This window comes from Cuculus canorus, chromosome 3 (genome assembly GCF_017976375.1).
Source record: "Cuculus canorus isolate bCucCan1 chromosome 3, bCucCan1.pri, whole genome shotgun sequence".
Taxonomy (NCBI): Eukaryota; Metazoa; Chordata; class Aves; order Cuculiformes; family Cuculidae; genus Cuculus; species Cuculus canorus.
Window position 1 is genome coordinate 27,366,734 of NC_071403.1, and position 25,261 is coordinate 27,391,994.

The window sequence follows — 25,261 nt, forward strand, 5'->3', positions numbered from 1 at the left end:
ATATGTATCACGTGCGTGGATATGGCTCGTAACTAGTTCACTTTGGTCAGTTCTGAGTGTTTCATTACCGGGGAGAACTGAGAAATCTCCACATGTCTTTTCCCAGAGTACTTCATTCCATCTTTGAATCAAGTCACTTAGAATTAAAATCTAAAATTAAAGTGGCATTTGCCTAAATCATAGTGCTAACTGTGCTGTGTGATTTGCACCCATGTTATTTGCTTAATATATTCTTGGAGTAACATTGCATCATATTTTGAGTTTCGCACAGCAGGGCCTCATGCGGTTATTTGTATATCTCAGCTTGCTGGAACTTAATTATGGACCAGGACTTCCTCTGTGCCGTGTGTCTTATAAACAGAAAATCAAATTCCCCTAAAGGCTCTATCCCAGTAAGCTTAGTCTAAGTATAATGTAAGAGATTGTGTCCGCAGGGGCTGGGGGAGTGGGATCGGACAGGGTAGAGCCATGCCAAAGAAACAGCAAGATCCTGTAACTGGTGTAAACTGTTAAATAAGTCATGTAGTTTCTCTTGGTAGGGAGAAATTTTACATTGTATTTTAGATAGGGAAGAAAATAGAAAAAAAATTGGGGATAAATCTTACTTTGGCATGGGTGAACAAAGGGGCCTTTAAACGGAGCTGTTGGAATCCTCTCAGTGTTTTTTCCAACTCTGACTTTAGTCATTGCAGTCATTTGAGAAAATAAAATAAGGCTTAATTGCACAATCTTCACAGCTACAAAGATGACAGTTTACCAGAACCTGATATTACTGTACTACTACAATGAGTAATTAGACCCTAATTAGTTGGATTTGCTGACAAATACATGAAGGGAACTCACCATGTGTTATTGGCATCTGAAACAATTTTATTCTGTTAGCTAGGAGAGAGTACTGCTGTCAAGTGCATAAGCCTAATTTTCCCACATTAACACTACACAGTAGAAACTGAGTTATTTCCATTCCAAGGTGCAAATTAGCTAGTGTGTGAAGAATGCTGTTTATCACATTTATGTAAAGTTTCAAGTGTAGTTAGGAAAAGACGGTGATATCTCTAGACTTCCTTTTCTACTGTTCTTCTTGCCAATAATTAATAGCAGAGTCCTATAATGTTTGCACATGTGTCATGTTAGGAACAGCATGATTTTTCCAAAATGCCCAACTCACCACTACTGGCATTACAATTAGTGGTAATGTTATTATTTGGAATGATAATATTCAGCACTGAAGACTTTTCATTTTTATTCCATTGGTTTTCTAGCACATGAACAGTAGTCAAGGTCTTTACTTATTTTCCTTCCCCACCATATTCTCATTTCTGTTCCAAAATCTAGATGTAGACACCACACATTCTGCTGCGTATGGATCTTCTGCAAGGAGAGATACAAGTCTTCTATTTTGGGTGCATGTTTTAATTGGGTGTCTTAGTAGGTCAAGACTAAGCAGTAATGCTTAATGCATAGGGTTAGTGAGCTTTCACGTGCTTTATTTCTGAGGAGAGAGTTGAGTGAAAAAGGAGGCTGCGATTTGCTAGGAATAGACATGCAGAAGAAAAGCTTACCAAGTTGGAGAGTCTTGGATTCAAATCGCATTGATGTAGTATGGAGCTCATTAGAAGATCTGAGTACAAGACATATTGTAAACATATTTAATTACAGGATGGCACAATCACTGTTGAGAATCCTTTTCTATAGAGCTTCTTTCTTCTGTCTGGCTTGAATCCTCTGTAGGAATTATTTACACAGAGACTCATTTAGTACAAGCAGTACAATTGCTTTCCAGGGAAGTCCCTTTAATATGAAAGTTCCTTTCACACAGTTCATGAAAGCAGCTTAACCTCTTACTGCTACCAATGTGTGACATTAATAACAAACTTGGTTAGTTCATTCCTGAGCTTTTGCAAATCACTTCAGAAGAATGTTCATCAAAACTTCTGCAGATATGTCTAGGCATATCCTGCTAAGTGCAGAGCGTTCTGAGAAGACGTCATTTCACAAAATATGTTTTTAAAAAGGCAGGTGGTAGTCAAACATAGCCAATAGAATAGGCATAGCATGTCAGTAGAAATGGGGTGACCATTCTCAGCAGCAGCCCTACTCATCTTTTTGTGGCTCACATGTCTATCTGGGCATCCAATGGCATTCAGAACATTCTGCAGTACAAGCCTTATGAGAGGCGGCTGAGGGAACTGGGGTTGTTTGGGTTGTTTAGTCTGGAGAAAAGGAGGATGAGGAGAGACCTTATCACTGTCTACAACTACCTGAAAGGAGGTTGTAGCAAGGTGGGTGTCAGTCTCTTCTCCCAGATAACTAGTCTCAAGTTGCACCAGAGGAGGTTCAGATTAGACATCAGGAAAAATTATGTCACTGAAAGGGTCATCAGGCACTGGCAGAGGCTGCCCAGGGAGGTGATTCAGTCACCATCCCTTGAGGTATCTAAAAGACAGGTAGACGGATTGCTTAGGGATATGATTTAGTAGTGGACAGGTATGCTTGGACTTGATGATCTCAAAGGTCCTTTCCAACCAAATAATTCTATGATTGTCTGATCTTAAATCTGGTAGTACACAAACATATAAATAGTGAGATATTGGATATTAAATGGAACTAGATATCTGCAATAAGGAACTAAACTAAGACCAAAGGTGTACAATGTAGCTGGAAGAAAGGATACCTGATTTTGTTTTAAAACAAAATATTAGGGTTTACACGTAGTGGAAGTAGGTAAAGTCTGCCTTAAACAGGAGGGGTGTAGGCAAGACAAGAGAGTGATGATTGAAGAACTGGCTGCAGTAAATAAGACATTTCGTAGAGAAGTGGTGCCTGGATATCTTAAAAATATCACAGCCTCTTTTTCTTGAGTGAGGTAATAACATGGGAATTTGGATTTGGGCTGTGGCATGCAAAAGCAAAGGCACATGGGAGACCTTTCTCTGTGTAAGTAACTTCCAGAACTAGAGAACTGGAATTCGAGAACTTAGCTTTCCTTAAATGCAGCCTATTTGGTGAATGTTCAAGTCTGGTACTCATCCTGAAGGAAACCGGGAAGTCGCTCATCAACCTCCATCATAGAGGTGGTCTTTAGAAGTGAACTAATGATAAGGTAAGAGGAATTTTGGGTCAGCAACATAAACCCCTGAGTTCATCTGGGTGAAATTAGGGCCTCTGAAGATTCAGTTTACAACAAAAGAGAAAGACCTACAGTAGTGAAGGTGGCTTCCAGGTGCCACAGTGATACATTCACAGCTAGAACCAGAAACAACAGATAGTACTGCAAGAGCTCCTTAAGATGAGATGGAGGATGGTTGTACATACCCAAACCTCTCCTTGCTTCTGTTAAATACTGCTATGATGCTGTCGTAAGAGAAAGACAGGGGAAGATGGAAAGGGTGAAGTCACAAAGGCAGACTTAAATATGAAGTCTGACACAAAAAATCCCTGAGACTAACCCTACAGCTTGGGGACCAAGAGTGGGAGGGGGCAGACAAAGAAATGGTTATGGAACATCTAACCTGTCACAGAGAGACAAGGCTCAACTCTGTTGCTTCACTCAGTACGAGTGCATGCGTGTTCAAATATAGACCTTGAGTAAACATCAAGATTCTTGTGAAACTGAAGAAATCCATGACAGAAACTTTTCAATTATTGACTGAGGCTTATGGTGAGGAGATCCCAAAGGTCAAATCGGTACTCAAAGGAACCACTTTTTATTGGTAGAAGCTGGGAAAGCAGAAACGATGGAGATCCTCAACAGTGTTTCAGAAAATGATGTGTGGAATTGCTTTGGATGTTGGCAGCATCATATACAGTGGTGTGTCAACTTGGAAGGCAACTATTTTGAAGGTGAACATAGTTGAGTTTCTCAATTTGTTAAAAAGATTTACAGCACAGTCTGAGTTGTTTTGTGACGGACATTGTACATCTTGATACGTGAGATGTGCATGTTTTTTGTTGCTCTTTCCAAGTTTTGGAAGAAGTATCCTATCTGAGCAGGCAGGCACTAACTGCAGCTGCTCCTAGAGTGGGAGAGAGAAAAATAAAAACCTGCTTGCAAACTGGAATGAGAAACAACATTAAAAAATTTCTGTATGAGCAGTTAATTTGTTCATTTATCCATAATGGTGATGATTACATTAACAAAGTATCGATCTCTGTTTTTGTTTTCAGTCTGTGTTTGATTTTCATACTTTTTTTAGACAGCTATTTTCACTTTCTTCCATTAGGTATCACTGGATATTGATTGTTCCTTCCAAGCGGCTGTTTCAATTGCATCAGAATTCCTTCTCTCAGATTTTTCAGATAAATACTGATTCTAATCAATTTGCTTAAATTCATTCTATATTAGTTCAGACTTTGTCTTCACGAATTCAGTACTTTTGTAAAAAAAAAAAAGTTTGAAATATGTTATTCAGAAATTTCATCGAATTATTTCTAAGAACAGTTAACATGCTAGGAAATTGAATACAATATTTCCAAAACAAAGAACAAATGGTACAAATGACATTACAGAAACCCTTTAATTGATTAATACAGAATACTGAAGCTATTGTCTAACTGCAGAGTAGCAGACTATTTTGTGATGTGCATTTACAAAGCAACAAGAGCTAGCGTCACTGTGTTGGTATGTTGTTTGACTGTGGCACAGTTCTTTTTCCTAATTAATTAAAATTATTGAAGGACAATATATTGCTTCAGCCAAGAATTTTCCCAAAGAAAGGATTTAATTTCTGTGAAAATTTACTTGCAGATTAAACAACTCTTAAAAATGGGTGTAGGACTAAGTAAATGTGTGGATAACCAAACTTTTGCCTACGAATTTGAAAAAAAACCTGTTTGCTGTGTGACACAGCACCATATTATATTGATATAGTCTAAATGGCAAAGGCGGCAGTTGTATAATCTAACAAGCTGTAAATATAGTGACAACTTTTTCTACTATTGTCCCATTTTCTTAGGCAATACAGTCAACCTATAAGAATGAAATATACAATTTTTAACATCACCAGGTGATGTGGAAGTCTCTGAAAACTGAACTACAGAACTGATTAATTTAATAACTTTTCTCACAATTTAGAGGTGCCAGATATACGTGAAATAAATTAATGTTGAACTGTTGACCCTTTGAAATCTCTTTGCTGCAAGGTCGTGTTGCCAGCAGGTTGAGGGAGGTGATCAGCACTGATGATGCCACACTGGGAGTACCATGTCCTGTTTGGGGCTCCAGAGTACAAGAGGCATGGACATACTGGAGAGAGTCCAGCAAATAGCCATGGAGAAGGTGAAGGGACTGGAGCATCTTTTGCATGAGAGGCTGAGAGCACTGAGCACTGGAGCAGAGAAGGGTCAGGGTGGGATCTCATCAGTGTATATAAATATCTGAATGGAAGATGTTAACAAGGACAGAAACAGGTTCTTTTCAGTGGTGGCCAGTGGTGTCCAGAGGCAATAGGCACAAACTGAAACATGGGAGGTTCCCTCTCAACAGCAGAAAGCACTTTTTTTACTGTGAGGGTGACCAAACAACGGCACAGATTGCTCAGGGAGGTTGTAAAGTCTCCATCCATGGAGATGTTACAGTTATCCGGACATACTCCTGAGGGCAACTGGCTCTAGGTATCCCTGCTTGAGCAGAGGGGTTGGATGAGAGGCCCTCCGGAGGCCCCTTCCAATGTAAACTGTGCTATCTTTCTGTTGGTGTAGCACCACCAAGGTAATTCTTTTCTGGGAATCTTCCAGGCAACAACTCTACTGTATTCTTTCATCTCGCGAAAAACAATGAAAAAGTGATCCCCCTGACAGGTAATGCTTATCAGCTAAACGCAAAGCTGAACAAGTTCAAATATTAATATTCAGTTTAAGGTCTAGTCTATCTGAATGAAGATGCATGATTTTTTTGCAGTAAGTTGCCTCCAAGTGCTCGATCAGCATCTTAAATCCCCTTAAAGCTGAGAAAAGGACTGACTTCAGGATGTGTAGATCTAGGAAAGCAGTCTCATAAATGTATTGTGCGGAATATAAATGCAGCTACTTTGTCTCTTCAGATCTATGTCTTGGAGATGGAAGTGTCTCCATGGTACTATGACCGAGCCGGGCATCTCTCGGACACTACCTCTTTCCTGCAGAACTCTTCCTTGCTCATCAAACTGTCTCTTTTAAACCCTATTTTTGGAGCCTCAAGCTCCCTTATTTACAGAATGTAGTTGCCTACTTTAGCAGTGAACCCTAGAACAGGACATCTGATCTTATATGCCTTAGTCTTTCAAAATTTAGGAATGGAGGAATTGTAACTATGTAATATATATATATATGTGTGTGTGTGTGTATGGTGTACATATTTATATGTACATACATGTAAAGGATAAACTTTAATTATGATCTATATAATTTCTATTGTGATCTATATAGTATCATTGCTATACTAGAAATATTTTATACTAATTAGCATGCCTTTATAACTAGATTTATGGCATCTATAAATAGTACAAGTTTTTGAAATGTATCCTTTAGATTATGACCTTCAAAATGCAGTATGTGTAAGAGGAGAATTTTGTTACTATATTTCTCATATTTTACACTGAAAAACCAAATAAAAAAATTCTTACGGCGATATTTTTATTAATCATGAAATATTACACATCCATCAATATTTTCAGCGTTTTTTAGATCAAGTGTTGTATTTTTCCCTAGAAATGAAAAAAGTTGACTATTTAAGCTATATTTATACATGGGCTACAGAACCTTTTTTTAAAAATGAAGACTACAGCCCCAAATTTGTGCAATTACAATATCTCTTTGTCTTTTATTTTGATGTGTCAAAATTCAATTAATAATATGATTTCTGAAAGAAGAAAGATGAAACAAGAAAAGACAAATCTTCATAAAGGAGTAAGGCCACTGTGGCTAACTCTGTGTTACCAGAGTCAATACAGTAGTCACTTTCAATTTCCTACTTGTCTTGAGGTTTGAAGTTGGTTCCACTAAGGCAAACATATTTTTGAATGACCAGATGTCTTAGCAGCAAGACCAGTTCTTTTGAATGGATTTTTCAGTCACTTTTCACAGCTAGGTGACTCACAGCATCAGACACCTCTGTTGTGAGTTGTGCTGAAGTACTAGCTGGTACAATGTTCAGGTAAATATCATACTGTTGGTCCATGCCCAGGTAACTGTCACTCATGACATACAATGTGTAGATGCACCTAAAAAGTAAAAAGCAGAATCATTAGTTTGGAAATTAGGTCTTGTCTACTTGGAAAAGATAATCGTTACGAGAACCTAATTTGTAAATTTGTCATACTTTCCAGGAGTTTCTGGAGTATAAAAAGCAACAGAAACAGTATTTCGATTTCTGACATATCCAGTTCTTTTTAGAGCGATGAGTTCTTTTTTATCAACTTCTCCCAGTATCAAAAACCATCCTTCATCTTTAACTTTGGGGAATCGAGGAGCCACTGCTTTACTGTCTTGCTTTCCCTGTTGGGGAAAAGAAACAGCTTAGTGATAAACTAGAAATCACCTTTCCGAAATGCCATTCTTCCTTGCATCAAAAACACCTCAAAACCATGTTAGCATGAATTGTTACATAGGACTATAATTTAACCAGATATAATATTTTTGTGATTTCATTCCAGATGAAGTGTTTTGGAAAAAAAAAAATCTCAGTCCACAGAGAAAAGCCCAGAATACAAAATGCCATTTCACTTATTTTGTAAGCTATTAAATCTTGAATGGAAATACTATTCCCTTTCTGTAATTTCATCTAATATATTCCAAATGCTATTCTCTACGCAAGGGTTAATTGTAAACCTAGCGTCTTTAAGTAAAGCTAAACAATATTGTTCAAGATTAATATAAAGACAAAAACAGCACTTGAAGTCCTTATTTGAGGTTGATATAGCAAAAAGACAGATTATTTTGGTGATTCTTTAAGACAGTGACTTTACTGCTGAAAGCTGAAGATATAATGATATACACTCAATCAGCATTCATTTTGTATTCTGTAGATGGAAAGGTTTTACTGAAGATTTATACAGAAGAAAAAGCGCCACCATAGCAATCAAGCTTCAGAAGCAGTTTGATCCAGCTCTTTCTTACAAAAGAAGGATCACATTCTAGGAGAGGTTTATAAAACAGTGAATGCTGCATGAAATGCTCCTGCTTTCTTCTTTTCTGTGGCTTCTGGTTAGGAAAAGTCTCAGTCAGTAACTGACACAGCAAACAGAATGACTTATGGAGGAGCTTTAACCCTTTTTCCTTTGTACCAATGAGACGGTCTCCCCCCTTGATGCTGCGGTGAACCTGCTGTAGTCAGGACAAGAAATCTTTTGGGAAAGAATACTTCTCAAATATAATTCTTTAACAAATTAAAGTTAACTTCAGTATTTACAACAGAACATATGTTTCCCATTATTTTTATCAAAATAAAGTTGTCTTAAGAGCCTTAGAACCAACATCTAAAACTGTTCTCTGCTTCTGTCTTGAACTCTTCTTTGTATCTTAAGAAAGATGCTGGCAATTATCATTCTTAGTTGTTTGAAATGTTAGAGAATTCATTACCAAAATTCTAATCATGGTGGTCCACATGCCACTCTTGGTATGCAAATGATGAAAAAGGCACCTATAAGGAAGTCACAGCTACACTGTCAGCAGTACCTTCTGAATGCAGAAGGCATGGTTTTCACTATTCCCAGAGACAAACAGGTACAGTGAGACACTGCTGCTATGGGCAGAGCAGCTGGAAACCTATGCAGCTGCTGGTGTTTCTTGGCAAATGAGGATGGGCCTAGTGAGGTGACCAGTCCAAAGGGAAATGGGATATGCTTTAACTGGGCAAAGGAATGAAACTGACATTTAGGCGTGAAAAAGAATTGCACGTAGAAGATGTTCTAGAAGCTGTTCAAAAATTTTTTTCATGTAAAATATGAGGGAAGTATTCTCAGTAAAGGCCTGAGGATGTGTTACAAGTAGAAACATACTTAGAGGTATGGGTCTGCTACGCTGTTTGGAGCTATGTGAGAATATAGTGGGAAGCATATAAATTGGATTGGGGGAGCAGGATGCGCAAGGGTATAAGTGGTAGGAGTCTGGGGCTAGCAATTAATGCCTGTGAAGTTATCATCTCTACCGTCACTGCTTATAGACCCCAAGCAAATCAACTTTTTAAGTTTTTGGTTTGTAAAAAATAATGACAGATTTTTTTAATTGACTTGAATTAGTCTAAGATATTACCTTAAGAGTCTATTTACCTTAAGAGTCTATTGCAACCTGAAAAATCATTTGCTTCATTAGAAACACAGAAAAGGCCCTGAAAGTTTTTATAATCTACATAATACCTAAACCATAAAAGACTAAAAAATGCTGTATACATCATTATTGATAATGTAAATGGATTATTGGTAACTTGTGCACTTGAAAAGGAAATGATAAATTAATCTACCTGATATCCCATCTGGGTTCTCTGCAGATTTATTTGGAGCACATACTCTTGATCAGCATGTAGTTTGATCCATCTTTTGTCATCTCGCATGTCAGTTGTCAAAGTAGGAACAGGCACTTCGTTCTGTGGCTGAACTGTGTCATCCCAACAACCCTTAATGCTCAGGCTGATGTTCAGAATTGGCAAATGGCACAAGAAATTCCAAGCCTGCATAGAAACAAATCCCTGTGGATTACAACACAATCTGTACAACTCAGACCATTGTCACTGTGACAATAACAATTCAATGTGCAGTCTACATATATATTCTATATGACTAATATTTTATTATGTATTAGAATATCATATCACATGATTCTAAGAATCATTAACCTCTTACTCTACTTACTTGTAAGCAAATAAACCAAATGTGAAACTCCTGAAGCATGTTATACATGCTCCACTAAGATTACTGATGTCTGAACAAAGAAAAATTCCCTACCGCTCCCGATTATTTTTCCCTATAAGCCACTTAAAAACTAGTATAATTAAGTTTTAAATTCAACTTCCTTAGCATAATCCATAAAGAACAAGACACTGCAGTGCTAATTAGCAATGGGCAAACCTCAGAGAGTTCAGAGGATCAGTTCAGGTATTAACCAGAAGTTCAACTGCATATCCAAAGTTATCCCTAGGTTTTTTTTTCTTCAAGGTTTTCTTGCATTGATCTTCATGAACTCTACTTCTTATAGTACTCTTGAGGAATCTCAAGTCTCTGTGGTTTCTCATGAACTGCAGCAGCCCCTCAACCTTCTCACATCCCCATACAGAGAACTCTTGTCAGAGGCACACAATTTGTGTAGCTGAAAATGACAGTCTCTTCAGCCTTAAAGAGACATCTTGAAAATGCAGCCCTATGCGTCCCTCATTTCCGTTTTTATCAGACAAGTAAAAGCAGCTTTGAGAAAAATGACAAAAAACGTAGGAGAGTAATGCAGGCTTTCATTTAGTAAAATCAGCATGTTTACTCGATGAAATTTCTTAGGAAGGAGAAATGGAAAAATTGGCTGCAGAATGGTGGCAGTGGTTTGTGGCCTCACTACAGCTGAAAAAGAGAGATGAGGCTGGCACTGGAATAAAAAAACCCCAAAACCAAAGAACCACCCTATGCCCTGCCCTCCTTCCCCTCCACCCTCAAAACAGAATAGGAATTAGTACTTCACACACGTTTTCAAAAAAACATATATAAAAAGCTAGAGAGTAGGAAGGATAAGAAGGAAAGAGGAATATTGACCTTGGAAAAGAGCCAGCAGATGTCAATAGGATCTTGTGGGAATGAAGACAGTAGGCATAGTTGCATGGCTAATACTGGCATGGAACAGAAATGTTTTTTCTGGAAAAAGAATCATAGAATCACAGAGTGGTTTGAGTTGGAAGAGACCTTAAAGATCATCTAATTCCAACCCCTCTGCCACGGGCAGGGACACCTCCTGCTAGATCAAGCTCCTCAAGGCCCCATACAGCCTTGAAAAAAAAGAATAAAGGGTGTTTTATTTTTCATGTATTGGTTTGACCATCTTGTGTTTCAACAAGATCTATTTTCATTTAGATTGTGCTTGATGTGTCTCTGATTTCTTTTTCCATGCTGGTAGATCTAAAGCCCTAGTAAAAGCTCAGTTTGCTTTTTGGAGACATCATTGCTATGATTCATACTCACAGTAATGGTATGAGTTAATATATAAGCAGGGATGCAGCAGCCAGGGTAAGCAGACCTAAGATCATACTGCCATAGGAAGGGGTGGTCCCATCCCTTTCTCCAACATCCTCCCCACCAGCGAGGTGTCCCTCTCTCCATCCCTGATATGTTTGCACTACCATGCTGTGATTGTGCAGCTAGATGGATCAGCTTGCTAATCATTTTGGTGACAGCATGAACTTAGATCAGCTTAAAGCTGATTGTGGAAGCATATTCACTAATCCTGTGAGTACTCTGAATAAGCATGAACCTTCAGTGCCACTGAAAGAAGTGGTCCAGCCTCCTCCCCTGCTGGCACAAGTATTCATGTAGCCGCTTGGCTACAGGCCATTTTGACTGTCAGCAAGAGGGCTGATATGTTCCCTCCTCCCTTCATCCCCAGATGCTCATTCCCACCTCCTTTCCCGAACCAGCCACAGCATTAGTGCAGCTGTGCAGTGAGCTGGGTCAGGAGAGGTGAAAATGGCATGGGGAGGGCAGGACTGCCCATTTCGGCTGCAGCACAGACTTATGTTGGATTAAAATGGCTGCATTACCAGAGCCTGGCTGAACTAAATGAGAAAACTGATTTAGGCTAAAACTAATCTCTCTCTGTCTTCCTTGTTCTGTGTGCTGCACGAACAGCTGTGTCTGTTCAATGGAGAAGGTGGGGAGGGCCAGCTGTGAGTGCTCAGGAACTGCAGTGTAAAAGCTGGTGAATTACAGTGATGTTCTTAATAGTTTCTTAGCTAAGAAAGGACAGGAAAATTATAACAGAAAACAAACAGCTAGAATCTTAAGGAAAAGACATCCCTCTTTGTACCAGCTCTGCAAGGGAAAAGGGGAAAAGGAGAAAAAAACCCCACCCTCCAGGCCTTCTTAATTAATGAATTTGTTGTTGCCAGGATTTCACTACATTTAACACATAAGGCACTACTAAAGTGACCTCCAGCAGATCACAATGGATGAGTAGTAACCCCTTAACCAGCAATTGTTTTTGTTTACTGTAAAGGCTTTTAAGATGAAGCTTACTGTAGGAAAGGTACAGACCTACTGCCTATGCACCAAAGCGGCGTACTTATGCTGTGTTCAGTAGAGGCAGCCCAATATTATATATATCAACCCAGGGATCACCCCTTTGGTTATCCTTTAGATATCATTTAGCCAGAAAACTTTGCCTACCATCTCAGAAGACAAGACCTGTTACAATTATATTACGACAAAGTTTAATTTCAGCAGATATCATAATGTATTAAGTCCTTCAGTGGTGTTACCTGTCACTCTGTTGAAGAGTGATTTGGTCTGGTTTATATCACACAAACCCAGCATATTCTATTTGTCAAAGGCCAACATGTCCTTGTATCGCTTTTACAGTGCAAGCAAACCAAAGTAAGTAACTTTCTAATTAGATAAGAAAGTACTTGTAATATGTCACTCTCCAGGTCTTGTGTATTTGAAAATTAAAGGCAAAGTTACTACTGCTTGGTCATTGATACGGTGCGGACAGCAGGCTCCCTTTTTATCATCCATGCATCATGGAGAAAATGAAGAAATGCTTTTCTTACTGAGGAAAAAAGTAAAGTTGTAACAGCTGAAAATGAAAAAGAAGATTATAGGAACACTGATACTACCAGAATAAAGGCACCTAATACTACAACAAGGATAATACTTTCTTTTTTAATCTTGAGGTTTCTTTCTTTCTTATTCAATAATACAAACATCAGGTCAGTGTTTTAAAAGGTGCCTCATGCCTAAGTGACTTAAAACCAGAAAGAGGTTTATTCAAGAAATATGATTCAGAATGAATCACTGAAACAAACAAGGAGCTTAGGGCAAAGATCAGAGTTACAGTCCAAACAGTTTTTGAATTTAGGTTAGGCTGTCTGTTTTTAAAGCCCTGCTGACTTTCAATGAGGTTTAGGATTATAACTAACTTTCGGAAAATTCAGCTAAGGCTCCCACATCATTTAGGTACTTCTGCCAAATTTTACTGTGGTTTTTTTTTTTTTTTTTCTCTGTAGGATGACACAAGCTGTATTATTTCCTTTTAACTATATTAAAATACCCAATGTGTGCATGTACATATATACTATACACATATTTACCTACCAAACCCATAGATTCAAATTATAATCACATGAGAAATTCTTCATGAACCTTTGATAACATCATTAGCATTTTTGCCAATAATCTGTCTCCCCAGGACTTAGCCTAATATTCCAAATCCATGAGCAGCTTCAAGAGCTGCTATTTAAAAATTAATTGCCAATCTGCTTAAAAGACATTGTCTTCTTTCCAAAAGTGAAATTTCTTCCTATTTCTGTGCTTCAAATTTACATAAAGCTAAAGCTGTTTCTACCAGTTTCATGCTAGTAACAGGTCTAAGACATAGGTTCAATATACTGTGAGAAGTAAAAAGTTTGCTAGGAACAGAATGGTTTTGGTGATTTAGTGGTGTACTTATCACTTTAATTGACTTTGTTCAGGCCTGGTGGCAGAATTCTAGGCTAATTCTCTACAATCTTATAGTCTTTCTTTATAGAAAATATGTCATAAGGGTGCATTCTTTACTGAAGAATTTTTCTCTTGGTTGGCCCCTAACTGTCCATTGAAAGATTTTACCTATGTAGGCACTCAACAGGCAGTCTCGATATGAATTTTAGTTCTGTGCAAGTTTTTTTTCTGAAAAAATGCTGTAAAGAATATAAAATGTTGGTATAAAGGTTTTGCGTTTGCAGTGACCTACGTAACACAGTCATGGCTTTGCTATGCCCAATACAGCTATTCCCAACTCACAAAAATGAAACTTTCTCCTTATATGATGCTAAGACATTATGTTTTTCCCTCTTATATGCATCTGTATTTACAAACATAGATATATAAAGGCACAGAGTCATTCACAGTGTGAATGTACACACCACATAACACACAAGCTATTTTTGAAGAAACTGCTAAGACATTTCAATACGAGCCAAACATATTTATCTGAGGATTAATCTTCATCTATTGAATCAGACGAGAACACTGCCATGCATACAATTATTTAATTAGCAGCCAAATCCTCTGCCAGTCAGCAGCCGTTCCAGGCATACTGATGGGGCAGTAGATGCAAATCTCACAGTAGTACTGCTTTTTCTCATTACTACTGCAATTAGCACTTAAATTGATGCTTTAAACATACTAATTTCTGGAATAATTCAGGATTTGTATGTTACCTGGGATCGCCTCACTGCAGAGACGACACCAGATTGCTACGCAAATTGAAGCACTTTTGAGCCAAATAACCATCATCGTATCAGACAGAGCCAATTTGCATTTGCTTTTAAAGATAACAGAATGGCAATTTATGCAAATAAATTAAGTAAGTTTACTTCTGAGTTCTCCCTGAACTAATTATAACAATGTTCTAATTTTTTCTCACAACTAAAAGTTGGACTGAAATCAATGTGCATTATGTTAGAAATCTGTTGTTAAAGGAAGTCTTGTTTTGATGTCAATACATAATCAAAAATTTTGATGTTAATTTAGTTACAAATGCAGATGACTGTTACACACATTTAAGTACTTTTCTTCTTGTTTGCATACCAGTAAAAGGTTTACCTGAAGCTGAACAGTCAAAAACAGGACATATTGCTGTCATTTTAAATATTCAAACAAAAAACATTTGAAGTATAGCTTTTTAAGTTTTCATCTTTCATACATTTATTTGAAATCAATAGGCTTAGCATGTTATGAATACTATGGAATATAGCTGTCCTTTGCTAAGAATGGCTTGCAAATCAAACTGAAAATAAAAGTCTAGCAGACTCAACATTTCGGAACAGTACTTTTTTCTTCCCCCTGTGAAGTGTGAATTTCAGCTGTTTTTTCTGTTTCAGATAGAAAATGAGTGCTGGATCTCTTACTGAGGGTATTCTCAGAAAAAATGGTGTTTGACAGACCACTCCGCAAAGCAGCTACGATGACATTTGCAATACATGTATTCCTAGTGCATAGCTGGCTATGGAAAGGTGGATAACACTCAGCAGATTGAATGACCTCAAGAAGCATCTTTAAAGCAGAGATGTGGTAATATCATCCATAAACCAGACTCTGTTACTGGTTAGCAGGGGATAAGTGAAAATAATATTAAGAAAACAGCCAGAGAAGAACCTTTGTAAAGCTAACAGTACCTTGAAATTAGAGCAATGGATGTGTTGCACTTTATACAGAATGTCACATGATATTTGCTGAAGGGAAGTGAAGAGAGTATTTCTTTCTCCAACTACTCTTCTTTTCTAATCACACTGATAACGACTGTGGATAGAAAGTATTACCTGTGAAATGTGAGATGGTTGCAATTCACTGTCCACAATGGAAGCAAAAACATTCTCTTTCCCTTCGCAGGCAGCCATTAGTTCAGGAAGACACTCGATAGGTCCTTGGTAACCTCCATGCACACTCTTTCTTTTGCCTTGGCCCCACTTCCTGACACAGACAGCAAAACATATGCCCAGGGAGGAAAAGCAAACATTCTTTTTTAGTTGTTTTGGTGGTAAAACTTCATATTGGTTTCTGTTATTAAATGACGGTCATTTATTTTTGGCTAGCATTATTTACTGCATCATCTAAGCATCTATAGAGCTTAGCATTATCTATGATATTAAAATGGAGACTAATGTATTTTTATAATGGATTAAAATTAAGAGATAATTAACATACAGAGTTAGATTTACTAGAACTTGGAACCCTTCCAGTGATCTCTTGTTAATTTGTCTGGAATCATGGAATAATCTGTGGGGTTAATTAATCGATGAATATTGAAAACAGAAACAGAAATTCCATTTGGGAAAGCATCACTGTGAAAGAATGAGTTCTACTTTTGGTGTGTTAATGAACATTCTTGGGCACAACAATGACTTTTAAATATAATCAGCAGTCAGAAGTGGAACGAAATTGCAAACCTGCAAATGCTTAGAAGAATTACATACCGAAAAAGGTAAAGGTGTTGTAGCTCTATATTGGGCAAAGTAAGCAGTGAAGAGTCATGTATCCATCTACCCTGAACCACCATCTGCACCAGATTGGTTATATTCAAAGCAGTCACCAGCCATCCATGATGTGCTGCAACATCCAGCATTGCCTGATCAAAGAAGACAGATATATATATAAACACAGATGGGGCATCATATTACAACACTTTAATTCATTAGCAAGTGATGATGTACTTAAAAGTGCTTTGCCATGTATGAAATCTGGAGTTTCATTAAAATACTAGAAAATGTGTTTCAACACTTCTTTAAATAGCATCTTCTTGGTATTAGGAGTTGATTTTAGCACGAGGCTTAAGATGTTTCCATGGGTTTTTCTTTTAAAGACAAATGATATTGTTCAGTACTTCCTTAGACAGCAGATACCTGCATCATTTTAACTTATTTTACAGCCACTAGTGTAATGGGGAGAAGGTGTCTATGTGAGTCTTTACATTTAATCAAATGTTTTACGGACAAACAAAAGGCAGCATTTACTTAAGGCAAACTAAACAGTGAAATCTTCTTTAAACAAAGGAGTTGTTTACACACGCAGAGCTATTTCAATTAAATTACACTGATTCTGGAGAAATACTGAGTTTAAAGACACAAGTCCTGGCCAGTCATACAGTTTATTTTAGCAGTTTACAATGCAATTTCAACAGGTTTTCTCCCAGATTGGGGTGATAAGATCAGTGACAGATAGAAAAATATTTAAGTGTTACCCTGTATTACACAAATGTTGTCTCATTTCTTATGAGTTGTGGATAAAGTGTCTTTCAGCTAATAAAGATCTAGACTTAAACTTTAACTCGTCTTTTTTGAAGGAAGAGCCATAGCACCCTGAAACACTCTAATGACATCCCTAGTGACTCTAGAAATAGTACCTCAGCACAACATTAATGGTTTTCTGCCTTTTCACTTGGCTTGCCAAGGTGATTTCCCGGTATGATTATTTTTACCCAATAGAAAGTAAAACTATGGTAGAAATCACATTTGAAAGGAGCAGCTTTGTGGTTTGTAGATTTAGGTGTTGGTTCACATGATTTTTAGTCAGATAAGGAGGGAATTCTCAGCATGTATGAGAGTGAAGTCAGTCCTTTAACCTCACAGGGCGAGTCGCTCTTGAACCACTTCCACAATTTAAAATATATTAAAGCCTATATATACAGTACAGTCTGTGTCTCTGAGCGTGTTGCTCAGTCAGTATGGTATCTCTCTCCTATTCTCCACTACCTGATCCTTGTTCTTTCCTTTCTGATGAGACTGCTGTGTATAAATGAAGAATACTGGGTGCATAGATACTCCATCTTTTCCATGAGCAGCAAGAGGAATACAATAAATTGTATTTTTAGTCGGCATGAAGCAGTGGTATTTTCATAAAATGCTTCTGAAGACACATGCATAACACTGTTTTCACCATTTTCTTTCTTTCTTTTTTTTTGCTTTAATGTATTCCCCTACCCCCACCCTTTTAACAGAGGTTTGAAAAGGGGAAAGGAAGAGAGAAGATGTAAGAGAAAGATAAATCTAAAACAAGCTATACACTGAAATTAACTGGAGGATCCTTTCACATAGAAAATCTCCTAGAAATTGATAGAGGGCTACAGATAGATACCCCGTAGGGAGTAAGGAAAGCCTGTGTGTGTGAGACTCTGTGTTCCACATTGTTACAATGAATCCACATGGCAAATCCTCTTTTCCTTCTTATTTTCTGCTTCTTCACCCATAGAATTTATTCACAGCATCTCTATCTGGATGTGAAATCCAAGATAGTGACATTGTGAAAAAGTCAGAACAATGGTAAAGTTGGTTTGTTTCATCTGCTGCCTCGGAAACCTGCACGCTTCATTTTTCACTAAGTGTAAAACACACAGATGCTTCAAACTTAAATGGTTATTGAAATTCCTATAAATAGTCAAGGTAACAAATTGAGTCATTCCTTTATCTCCAAATTAGCTATGTAAAATGTAGCAACTAAAAAATTATATAAAAGACAAAACAAAAAATGATAAATATCCAGTATCTATGTTATGTGATGAATAACATCTACTCTCTCTACTTTCTCCAGTTGCTGCTTGTTTGTTTTTTTGTTGTTTTTAACTACAAGCTAGCATAGTTATCTAGAAATTTGTGGCTTTTTAACTTAACTCTTATTTTGCAAAGAAGTAAGTAATTTTTAAATACCTTTTAGTTGGTAAGATTGGAACAGATTAAGAATATTATTCTAAACCGACAAATGGCATAAATTATTTATCTGCATTTCTAGCCTCCAAATTTCATGCCAACACAGGATAATTTCATCACAGAGATATAAGAGGACAGTGAGAGCAAGAAGTGAAACCCCAAAACTATGAAGAAGCTTTTACAAAACATAGAAATATCTTTTGGTAAACTAACAGGCCTAAGCCCATCAATTTTTAACCTAAAGTGGAAAAGATCGTGTAAATAGATGGAGCCAAAGGAAATTGCTTGTTATAATAAAAATATGTTTACCATCATCTTATTTGGGCCTCTTCCTGCACTTAGGAGAAAGTCGAAGCCAGTTCTGAGGTGGGTTTCAGTGAACGAATCAGGAGTTGGCATTTAAGCCTTTCAAGTGTCATACTCAGACAACCACAAAGTAATAATAGCAATTAGTGACACAACCTTAGACATTTTGTCTGTCATTATGAAAAATAGCTTGGCTTGCACCAACATGGGAAGCAACAAAATATGGCAGGGGTAGGGCAAAAATGCTGATACTCAATAACTGACTGATGTTGTACCTGTCAGTATGGCAAAAATTTTCATTTTAATGATATTCAGAATTGAATTTCAAAATGGATCAACATCTTGCTATTTCTTTCTTCACTCAGGAATGTGTTAATACAAAACCCTCAGCATCTATTATCAGGCCTCCATCATCTTATTTTCAGGAGGAGTGATTGGTTATCCTTAAGTAGCGAATTATTTAAACTGATCAAATTGAACCTTTCTGGTCTAATATGAAGATGAGATTTTACAGTCTGTCTCTTTTTAGCCAAAATTACTATCCATGCTTAGAATTTGAATTATGGTTTATAAATCCCTACCTTGAGGGGAAGCAGAGATGGAGGCAGGATGCAGGAGAGGTTAGTGTTTGGCACACTCGCTGATTGCAAAACACACTGATAGTAAAACACTGTTTTTCTATGGTGTTTTTAAGCACTCTGAATATAAGCTCAAAATGACAGGTAATAAGTTGTTCCATAACGAACATATCCACCCCACTCACCCCCGTCACTTTTAGGAGATTTGTCTGGCAACTGAAATATCTTTTACTTCAGAATATTTTTGCAAAGTTTTAACACTGCTTTTGGTATTGCTTTCACATCCTTCACTTGAAAGCTGCATATTCTGGATCACTCTTGTACGACTGGGTAGGTGGCAGGGGAACAGAGACTGTATGGCTAGAAGAATTTCTGATCTAAATGACTTAAATAGCTTTTTTGATAAGTTACTGAAGTATTAAAATGAAACAGCTTGCATCTTATTAACAGAGACTGCATACATACTGCCTGGAATAATTTCTTCTTCTGTTTGAAGTCACCTGTCATATAACTCTGAATAGATTTCATAGAATCATAGAAACATAGAATAGTTTGGGTTGGAAGGAATCTTAAAGATCATCTCGTTCCAATCCCCATCATGGGCAGGGACACCTCCCACCAGACCAGGCTGCCCAAGGCCCACCCAACCTGGCCTTGAACACCTCCAGGGATGGGGCAGCCACAGCTTCCCTGGGCATCCTGTGCCAGTGCCTCACCACTCCCACTGTGAAGAAATTCCTCCTCATGTCTAGTCTAAATCTGCCCCTCTCCAGATTTAGACATAAAGATAGACATTTCTACATAAATACTTTAATACTATAAATATAAATCTAATTGTAAACGTTATAAATATATATGTCAGTAGTTTGTGGCTAAATTATATTCAAGAAAAGTGGCAATGAAACTAAATGAACAATGATAAGTGCTCTGGATTTGGCGGCTTGCTAAGAAGACTAAGATAATGTACAAAGTGCCTTTGTGGCTGAGAATTACATCTGTGATTATTATTCAGCTAAAAATCGACTGCTTACAGTGATGCCATTGGTGGTAATGACGTGGTGGATGGGGACTGAAATTACTCATGGTGAGCTTCATGGCTCAAATTTCTTAAAAGAATTAATTTTATTTTTGGTATCAGTCCTTCACAGACTGTGACATTTCCTTGAGTGCCTTCATTTGGGAAATTGAAGGTTAGTACAATAATGTATACAGCCCTCTACACAGAACTACATTCACCTTAGATTTGTAAGTTTATGTAAAGTAAAGCAAACATATCCTCAGCCAAACAAATACAAGTCTTATTCTGTAGTGATACTCTGAGGAAGGAAACAATAATTTAAAAGAAATAACTGTGTAGGATTAAAATACTTTAAACAGTTCAGGCCAGCTGGGTTTTGTACCTATTTTCATGCCTGAATTTATTGTTTATAGCGTTCTGCTTTCAAATTATCAAAATATCCCCACTCCTGCTTTTGCTGCGTGCTAATGGAAGTTCTGTTGTCCAGGACTAGACTTCAGTTAGAAATGCGAGTTTAAATCCATAGATCTATTAAAATAATTAGGATGGTGCCTAATTACAGCTATTTAGGGCTACAGGGTTAATATCACAAATATTTATAGATAATAATAATAATAAGCAAAAGTGTATGTATTTTACCCATTTTCCAGAAAACTATGAATTCATAATAATAAAAAATTGGTTTTGCACATACTTAAAACATATAAACCTTTCAATACGTAACATTATATTACTATCCACGTGACTTGAGATCATACTAATACAAGTAAAATATTTTCCCATATGTTAAAGCATGCCACGAACTACAAGTTTCATGTTTTTATATAAATCATGATTACGATGGTTCTATTCTACACCCCAGAAACGACAACTGACTTGAAAAGTTGGAATTTAATTGAAGAAGTCTTAAAGAGGGGTGTAACGTCACTACCTTTTGTATGTTATATATTGGAAAAACAGGTACCTACAGAACTTCAGAGACCTAGTCCGAGATTAATTTTTAGAAATGTATTAAAGGGAGGGCAAGGAATTCTTTCAGATCAATTAAACCAGACTCGTACAGCTGTATAGTTTCAGCCTACAGACCACCTTGCCCTTCTACTTTATCAGAGATAGTGAATGAGATGTAATTAATCCTATTCAGGAGGCACTCCTTTTATACTGCCCCCTGCATCCCCTTTCCCTTCACTTTTTTTTACAAGCATATTCAGATCCCTCTTCCATATGCTCTGCTACCCCCTACAAGAGACTAATTCTTCATTTTCCCATCATCATAAAGGTCTCACTGATGTATGCAAATTACAACCTTCCTAGCTGTTTCATAAGATCCCTATCCCTGTACTCATCCTTTAGCCTCCATAGTAACACTATTAGTACAATCAGAACTAGGGAAAGGACAAATCACTTACTGTCTGCAATTGTGGAGTGCAATCCTTGGGTTCTTACCAACTTTTTTTTTGGATAGTATTACAGAAATAAGAGCAGCTGTGGAATTTGATACCAGCAATATAAACTTGGTAGGGCATAACTCAACACGTTCAGAACTTGCTGAGCCTCAATATCCAATTTATTTTCAAATTAGTAATTAATACATTCATATTCTCAACTATGCTAGTGAATTGTAAATACAATAAAACACTTCTGATAAAAATCTCACGGGAATAAATCCCAGTTTCCTATGCATAAACAATGTCTTAAGGATGGTATTTATTCCAAATTTTACACAAATCTACCAAATTTGTGAAAATGAACAACATCTTTCTCATGACAGATCTGCCCTCTTTAGAGTTTAAAGTCAGTTTAAAAGTAGTTATGTAATATTTTGTTAATAATTAAAAATTTTTGAGCGCATTCACAAGAATCCTTTTCAACAGCAACAGTTATTCCCAGTAACTTTCTCCTGAACTTTTAGCCCCATAAGGTTAGCATTCAGGAAGCTCAGCTGCTGTCTAACAAACTTAATTAATCAAAAAGTCATTTCCGAGCTGTAACTATGAGTAAAAGTGCTTCAAGTGTGCTAGCAAGCCTACAAGTTAATCAAAATGCTAATGCAGTACAAATTAAAGTTGTGATTAACATTTCACAGTAGCTGCTTAAGTGAATTGATCACACAAATGGGTTAAGCATTACTCATTTCCTCCAGCTCCAACTGGGAAAAGGTTTGTCATGGGTGGGGGAGGGATTATATACGGGCAGCACCAAGTGATCATTAAACTGCCACCAAGAAGCTTCCATACAGCAGTTCACCAATTATCCAAAGCAAGCAAAAAGCCCAACACCACTGCCACAAAGGTATCCCTACTTTCTCCTACTTACATACCTGCAAAACACAAGCAGGCAGCAAGTAATTCCATCTTAATGTTTCCTGTGCCCAGGCACTTTCTTTACAAAGCTATCCACTTCTGCTTGGTATCTATAAATAAGCATTACTACCCAGTATATACGCTGCAAGTTTTTTGATTATTCTACTATTTCCACCCTTCTAACGTGGAATAATAGCCATCCAACCATGAAAGCAGCCAATATTTAAGTACAATTACAAACATGGAGTCATCACTGGAATATCACCGCATGCACAAAGAATAGATGTAATAGCTAAAGAGATATGGCCTCTGCTTTTCACTTGTTTCTGAATAATCCTCTGCATTCTCAAGTTCATTTGATTCTCTTCCCTTCCTTCAGTAAAGCTGCCCATCTATCAACAGTTGCCAATGCACTCATTACACAAAGCAACTATTTCTTTCCCTAGGCACTTCGGGACAAATATTACATGCACAACTGTAAAACAGGCCAATCCAACTCCCACCACCTTGCAGCAAGTAGTTGGCACACCTACAACTAACAACAGACAACATGTGTGCTCAAACCACACTTAGGATCTTAAAAAACTTCTCCATTTCCCCATAGACACGAAAACAAATGATCCAAGGGATATGGCGCCCCAAGTCAATAGTTTTAGTGGCTATTATGAACTGAGAAGGTCTGGGGAGGCTGGGAAGACCAGAGCTGAAAGCCATGCTCGTTCTTTCAGTTCGGTAACTGCAGCTCAGGCACTTCTGCTGTTTGCAGCTGTGCTGGTACAGCTGGAAAGTACCTTTTGTGTGAGAAGTAGTAGATACAGCTCCCACTGTCAGCCAGAGCAGTCTGCAGATTAAGGGCAAACATTTAGTACGTAAACTAGCTTTTAAAAGACAACTGAATTGGGCAGTATATTTGTGCAATATTTAATGATTCTGAACGTATACCACAAAGATGATTCTCATAGCAGAACTGTAGCAAAAGCTGAAAAATAAATGATGAGAAACAACTTATTCACTTTAGTTATTTTAGAACAGGCAAAGCAGTGTTACGCACATCATTGTCCAGCTAAGGAAATGCGGGGTTTTATTTCCTGTCAAAATTAGATTCTCTGGAGGAGTAACATGCTGGGAAAGACAGGCCATCAGTGATAGTGTTAAAAGGTCCTTGTTTCAGGTATGTGCATATTTCCCATGCAAACCAGTCTTTACTCTGCAGTTTGGAATCTGACTTCATGTCCATCTTCTCAATGCACAGATACCCTGCTGAGATGCATTTAACACATCCATAGGTAAACACTTCTCAAAGGTTAAGGCTGAACTTCATGGCAGTTCTGCTCCTGGCAATATTTTATCAACGATTATACCACAAGTGGAGGCTTGTGGCCAATCCAAATGCAAAGCCAGCAACTGTCACATTATTTCCTAGAACAGACTGCCCTGCTGAATCTGACACTGACAGTATTACTGCCTCAATTATCCATTTCAATTAATGCAAATATAGGCAATAGTCTTAGAACAGTAGAGTAAGAACTGATCGCTGAATACACAGTCAGAAAATATCAGGCTTGACAAAAGAAGTAAAAAAGAGATTAGATTTAGTCCATTTCACATATTCTTAAATCAGTGACAGGAATAAAGGTGGGGTATTGTCTTTACATTAATAATGATATTCTACAAAGATATTAGACAAATAATTTCATTAGAATTTTTATTCCTTCATGTTCTGCAAGAAGTGGAGAAGTGTTTGATTTTCAGCAGCTACTGGAGTGCTCAGCACCACCTTGCCGACACCTCTATCTTTCCTTAGTAAGAATAACACAGACAGAGTGCTGGGCTTGAAGAGAATATGCAGTCTATTGCAACTGTATTAAAGTCAACAGAGGGAAATAAAAATTAAATAACTTGCCCAAGATCACACAGGAAGTCATGGCAGATTTTCTCAGCCACGGGAACCTTCTGTAGTTTATTTGCGAGAGTCTGTCACTGATAACAAACTTGTTCTTTTTTGACTTGAGCTTTTCAATACAGAGCAGGGACATTCCCTCAGTCTAGTCAATGCCTCAGTGCCCATGCATTATAGAGCTGTGTGTGGGAACAGATAGGCATTCACCTCCCAGAGGGTTACATATTGCTATTCCCCATATTTCTGCAGAAAAAGGGAAAAAAATCTGTATTTCACGCTCAGTAAATAGACACCAAATTTTATCTTGCAGTTACAAACTCTGTCTATACCTAACAAATGCTATCTATAGGAAAACTGTAACAGAATATATCTCTTCCATTTTCTGCATTAACAAGTACATTCCTTTATTAAGCCAGCACCAAGACTCATGAAATTCTATTAAATAGTTACGACTTCTATCTTTCATGCTGAGTGCAGAGGAACAGAATTCTAACATAAATCCCAAACTTCTAAGATATCTCAGGAAAAATAATTTAAGAGTGATTGCATATTTTTTTTTTTATTAGAAGAGAGTGGAACCTTACCTGAAATCCTTCAGCTACATTCACCTATCTGATACTGTTAACATAGTCAACACTGCCCATTGACACTACTCGGCCTAAAGCCACTACCAATGGAAGAGGTCCAGAGGACACTGGAGGAATTGGTGGGGGGGATGGAACAGGTAGGAAGTGAAAGAAAGCACAAGACAGAAGGCTGATGCAGGTGAAGGTGAGCACAGAAGAGCGGAGAAGTTTAACAGCCTGAGAT

At 37.5% G+C, this 25,261-nt stretch overlaps 1 protein-coding gene across 2 annotated transcripts in view; it reads right to left on the reverse strand.

The window, feature by feature from the left end:
- Nucleotides 1–4,525: 4,525 nt before the first annotated feature.
- Nucleotides 4,526–25,261, reverse strand: part of ASCC3 (activating signal cointegrator 1 complex subunit 3) — a 265,663-nt gene continuing 244,927 nt past the window's right edge. For both annotated transcript variants that reach the window (XM_054061495.1, XM_054061493.1), the window contains 5 exons: nucleotides 16,121–16,272; nucleotides 15,467–15,617; nucleotides 9,437–9,643; nucleotides 7,298–7,473; nucleotides 4,526–7,199 (listed from right to left, as the gene is read on the reverse strand). In XM_054061495.1, the coding sequence (XP_053917470.1) occupies nucleotides 7,046–7,199; nucleotides 7,298–7,473; nucleotides 9,437–9,643; nucleotides 15,467–15,617; nucleotides 16,121–16,272 (840 nt within the window). In that variant the 3' untranslated portion in view covers nucleotides 4,526–7,045. The remainder of the gene's footprint in view (nucleotides 7,200–7,297; nucleotides 7,474–9,436; nucleotides 9,644–15,466; nucleotides 15,618–16,120; nucleotides 16,273–25,261) is intronic.